This window comes from Scomber scombrus, chromosome 5, assembly GCF_963691925.1.
Source record: "Scomber scombrus chromosome 5, fScoSco1.1, whole genome shotgun sequence".
Lineage (NCBI taxonomy): Eukaryota > Metazoa > Chordata > Actinopteri > Scombriformes > Scombridae > Scomber > Scomber scombrus.
In genome coordinates, this window is record NC_084974.1 from 31791797 (window position 1) to 31797163 (window position 5367).

Consider the following 5367-nt stretch of genomic DNA (forward strand, 5'->3'; position numbering starts at 1 on the left):
AACTGTTCAATGACACCAATGATAAATAACTTCAATAACTGATCAATAACAGTCTGTTCAATAAGACAGCGACTGATCAATAACTGATCAATGAGACAGACTGTAACTGTCAATAACTGTTCACTGAGACAGCAACTGATCAATTACTGTTCAATAACTGATCACTGAGACAGCGACTGATCAATAACTGATCAATGAGACAGCGACTGATCAATAACTGTTCAATGAGACGGTACTGATCAATAACTGTTCAATGAGACAGGGACTGATCGATCAGTATCAGACAGATCAATAACTGAACAGTTGATCAGTTATTGATCAGTGTTACAGATGCTGCACTTACAGGAAGTGAAGACGGACGACAGGAAGTATATCAGATCATGTGACGTCTCTCTTCCTCTTTTCTACTGCTTCACGTTTCGGTTTAATTATTGATCGATTGATCGTTTGATCAGTCGGACAACCGACGCTCGTTTGGCAGCTTTAAAAACAGACTTTAGACGATGTTTCTTCATCACAGTGAATTTTAAAAATTATAAAAATAAACTTTTATCATAACCAGGAGCTAAAAGAGTTAGCGACTGTTAATTATCTGCTAAATCCAACCGTCGCTTAGCAACCATAACGAGCATCAGCAGGTCAATAAAAAGTCATAACTAACGATTAATGTCGTTACTGATTAATCAATTATTTTATTGATTAATCGATCAGTTGTTTGGTCCAGAAAATGTGGATCAGTGATTCCCAAAGTCTTTTCTTCACCTCTGTGATTGACAGAACCGATCAGCTGATTGAAGAGACAACAGGAAGTCTGGTTAGCAACGGTAACTAAGGAGGGGGCGTGGCTTAACGAGCCCTTTCACATTTGATTAATTGATGATATAAATATATTGATTAATGCAGCTTAAATAAAACTGATCGGTGAGTCGCCGGACGTCGTCGTGTGTTAGTAGTGATGTCATCCACTGGAAGCTTGTGGTATCCATAGCAACGGAGCTCTGCGAGACGGCCGATTGGCTGTTCATTCAGGGCAGTTTTTAAGGCGTTTCACGTGACGACAGAAATCCAAACAGGCGCTGCTCTCTGCACGCGCTCAGTCCCGTCAGCCAATCAGAAGCTGGTCTCGTTTAAATGTGGTTTGGGGCTGGTGGGGGGGGCGGCGGCGGTGGCGGTGGCGGCGGCGGGGCTGTCGGGACACGCCGGGCTCTCAGGAGGCGCTGGGACGTCAGCAGGAGGCACGGCGGGGCTGCGGCGAGGAGAGGCCGCCGTCTGAGAGCGGGTGGGGCTCAGAGCGGGTGGGGGAGGGGGGGCGGGGCTGGTCGGAGACGTGGGCGCCGTCCTACCGGAGCGACGAAGACCCCGACAGCGGCGAGGACGACAGTGATGAAGGCGTACCGGGGGGGTGGCGAGCGCCCCGGCGACACAGAGAAGGTGGTGGGGGTCCGCATGCCGAATCTGGCCTCTAACTCGCTGCACACCGCTAAGCTCCGCCTCACGCCCTCCGACCCCGCCGGGACCACGAAACCGGAGCTCGCCGCCGCCTCCGAGCCCTTAGCGAGCTCCTGGCAGCGCTCCACGAAGCTGCCCCTGCGCACAGACCCCCACGGCTCCTGGTGGCGGGGGGGGCGGGGGCTGGGGGTGGAGTTAGAGCTGTGGGCGTAGGCGGGGCCGGGGATGGTGAGGGGCTGCAGGCCGGGTCCAGCTGACAGGCCGGCGTCTCGGACAGGTTTTGGCGAAGGGGAGGGGGGGGCGGGGCCTGGCGAGGGAGGCTGCCCACACAGAGAAGCGGACGAACCTGAAGCTCCGCCTCCTCGTCCTGCTGAGTGGAGACGCTCCGCCCCGAACGCCGTCGCTCAGCTGAGACACCAGACTGCAGACAGGAAGTCACATGATCACATCACATGTCGTCACGGAAACATCAGGTGTGTGTGTGTGTACCTGCAGCTGGAGGCTCTCTGTGTGAGTGTGTGTGTGTGTGTGTGAGTGTGAGTGTGTGTGTGTGTGTGTGTGTGTGTGTGTGTGTGTGTGTGTGTGTGTGTGTACCTGCAGGTGGAGGCTTTGTGTGTGTGTGTGTGTGTGTGTGTGTGTGTACCTGCAGGTGGAGGCTTTGTGTGTGTGTGTGGTGTGTGTGTGTGTGTGTGTGTGTGTGTGTGTGTGTGTGTGTGTACCTGCAGGTGGAGGCTCTCTGTGTGTGTGTGTGTGTGTACCTGCAGGTGGAGGCTCTGTGTGTGTGTGTGTGTGTGGGTGTGTTGTGTGTGTGTGTGTGTGTGTGTGTGTGTGTGTGTGTGTGTGTGTGTGTGTGTGTGTGTGTGTGTGTGTGTGTGTACCTGCAGGTGGAGGCCCTCGGTGTGCTGTCAGGTGTTCGGGTCAGAGCGAGGTCACACTGGTCCAACAGCTCCAGCAGCTCCTCTTCTGTTGGCCCCGCCCAGCGCTGGGAGACAACCAATCACAGCCCACATCAGTCAGTCAGTCACAGGAGAACCGACCAAATCACAGAGCTCGCACCACAACATTACAACTACTCCGATTTAAAACCCGTCCTGTGTGTCAGTGAACGATAAAGTTGTGAGTGTTTTGAAGCGTCTGACCTCTGATGTCCACCTTGCCGGCGATCTCCATGGCGGTCGTCAGGTCCCACATCTGGATGCTGCCGTTGCCATGGCCACTGAACAGGTAGCGCCGCGGCCGAGAGCCGATGCGACTCGAGCCCTCGCACATCGTGCACCATGAAGGCTGTGATGGAGGTGGTGTCTACCGAGCGCACCTCACACACCCTGAGACACACACACCACACACACACACACACACACACACACACACACACACACACACACACACACACACACACACACACACATACACACACACACACACACACCTGTAAGTGTTCCTGCACATGCTCAGTAGCGTCTGCCCTTACACAGAACTTCTCTCAGACACTGAAAAAGACAATTTTCTCTTTTTCCAGCTTCTTAAATGTGAATAATTTTCAGTTTTTTTTCGTCCTCTGTAATAAAACGAGACATTTAAGGACGACATCTTTTTATCTTTTTTTATTTTTTAACATTATTGAGGGGCATTTCACTGAAGCTGCCCAGTATAACCAGTCTGATGTGCTGGTAAAATGCTGATTCTTCACTTTCCACACACACATTTATCCTGCCAGTCCAGTCGATTATTAAAATATATATTATTATTATATTATTAGATTATAAAGAGTTGTTTAATGGACCAAACAACTAATCGATTAATCAAATAAAATACTAAATCACATGACTCTCTCACCTCTTCCCATTGGACGAGAGCCTGACGTAGAGTTTGTCGGTGTCCGGGTACGACTCTCTGGATGAAAACCTGCTGGTCGTCTCTCTCTTCCGTACGGCCCTGAAGCACACACACACACACAGTAAGAGACAGACAGACACACACACACACACACACACACAGTAACAGACATACACACACAGTTAACACTCAGAGCATGATCGATTATTATTCATTTCATCTGTGTGTGTGTGTGTCTGTCTGTTACTGTGTGTGTGTGTGTGTGTGTCTGTCTGTTACTGTGTGTGTGTGTGTGTGTGTGTGTGTCTGTCTGTTACTGTGTGTGTGTTTGTGTGTGTGTGTGTGTGTGTGTGTGTGTGTGTGTCCTGTCTGTTACTGTGTGTGTGTGTGTGTGTGGTCTGTCTGTTACTGTGTTACTGTGTGTGTGTGTGTGTGTGTGTGTCTGTCTGTTACTGTGTGTGTGTGTGTGTGTGTGTGTGTGTGTGTCTGTCTGTCTGTTACTGTGTGTGTGTGTGTGTGTGTGTCTGTCTGTTACTGTGTGTGTGTGTGTGTGTGTGTGTGTGTGTCTGTCTGTTACTGTGTGTGTGTGTGTGTGTCTGTCTGTTACTGTGTGTGTGTGTTTGTGTGTGTGTGTGTGTTACTGTGTGTGTGTGTGTGTCTGTCTGTCTGTTACTGTGTGTGTGTGTGTGTGTGTGTGTGTGTATGCGTCTGTCTGTTACTGTGTGTGTGTGTGTGTGTGTGTGTGTGTGTGTGTGTGTGTGTCTGTCTGTTACTGTGTGTGTGTGTGTGTGTGTGTGTGTGTATGTGTCTGTCTGTTACTGTGTGTGTGTGTCTGTCTGTTACTGTGTGTGTGTGTGTGTGTGTGTTACCGATCTCCGTCCCGGCGCTGCAGCCTCCGTGTCCGTCCACGTCGTCCAGACTGAGGATCTTGAAGGAGGTGAGCGGTGTGGAGCCCGGCTGAGTGGAAATCATCCCTCTGAAACGGGTCACCGTTCCAAGTCCGCACGTGGTTGTTGTCAGCGCAGACTGAAAACACACACACACACACACACACACACACACACACACACACACACACAGTAACAGACACACATACACACACGCACACACACACACACATTGACAGACACATACACACACACACACACACACACACAGTGACAGACACAGACACACACACACACAGTGACAGAGACACACACACACACACACACACACACAGTAACAGACACAGTGACAAACACACACACACACAAACACACACACACACACACACACACACACACACAGTGACAGACACACACACACACACAGTGACAGACACAGACACACACACACACACACACAGTGACAGACACATACACACACACAGACACACACACACAGTAACAGACACACACACACACACACACACACACAGTGACAGACACAGACACACACACACACACAGACACACACACACACACACAGTAACAGACAGACAAACACAAACACACACACAGACACACAGTTATTATTTAATATATTATATATGACTGTAGAGCAGTGCATTGTGGGTATGACCCCTCGCTGACCTGAGATCAGGTGTTTCTCAGACAGCATGATCTTGGTGACGGGGCTTCTGTGGACGGAGAAGGTCTGGAACAGCTGTGGACCCGACCCGACCGTCTCCGGGTGCTGCACGATGACTCGGACCGTCCCCGAGCTCGTCCCGTACGCGATCTCGATCCAGTTCCCCGCTGTCACCTGATCACATGACCGGCAGCACGGGGTTAGGAGGAGACATTTAAACTGGTACCTGTGTGGGTGGACAGTGACTTCCAGTTTAACGTACTGGTTTTAGGAGTGAGGTAGACGCTGAGAGCAGTGATGGCGTCTTCAGTCGGGTCTCTGTACAGCTCCGTCACCAGCAGGTCGTTATCCTTCATCCTCAGAGGGAACTTCTGCACGTCTGATACACACACACACAATTACATATACACACACACACACACACACAAACACACATATATATATATATATACACACACATATATACACACACACACACACATATATATATTATATATATACACACACACA

The 5367-nt window shown here is 50.3% G+C and overlaps 1 protein-coding gene across 1 annotated transcript in view; it reads right to left on the reverse strand.

Annotated features, from left to right (window-relative positions):
- The window catches only part of shkbp1 (SH3KBP1 binding protein 1), a gene marked incomplete in the record, with an annotated part of 12807 nt that overhangs the window by 513 nt on the left and 6927 nt on the right, over nucleotides 1-5367 (reverse strand). Inside the window, 16 exon segments of the mRNA XM_062419560.1 lie at nucleotides 1-1347; nucleotides 1349-1414; nucleotides 1416-1838; nucleotides 1840-1870; nucleotides 2328-2422; nucleotides 2424-2431; nucleotides 2589-2715; nucleotides 2717-2774; nucleotides 3286-3332; nucleotides 3334-3372; nucleotides 3374-3384; nucleotides 4155-4278; nucleotides 4280-4311; nucleotides 4860-5024; nucleotides 5078-5083; nucleotides 5120-5236. The exon segment at nucleotides 1-1347 is cut by the window's left edge and continues 513 nt beyond it. Of these exon segments, the coding sequence (XP_062275544.1) occupies nucleotides 1111-1347; nucleotides 1349-1414; nucleotides 1416-1838; nucleotides 1840-1870; nucleotides 2328-2422; nucleotides 2424-2431; nucleotides 2589-2715; nucleotides 2717-2774; nucleotides 3286-3332; nucleotides 3334-3372; nucleotides 3374-3384; nucleotides 4155-4278; nucleotides 4280-4311; nucleotides 4860-5024; nucleotides 5078-5083; nucleotides 5120-5236 (1586 nt within the window).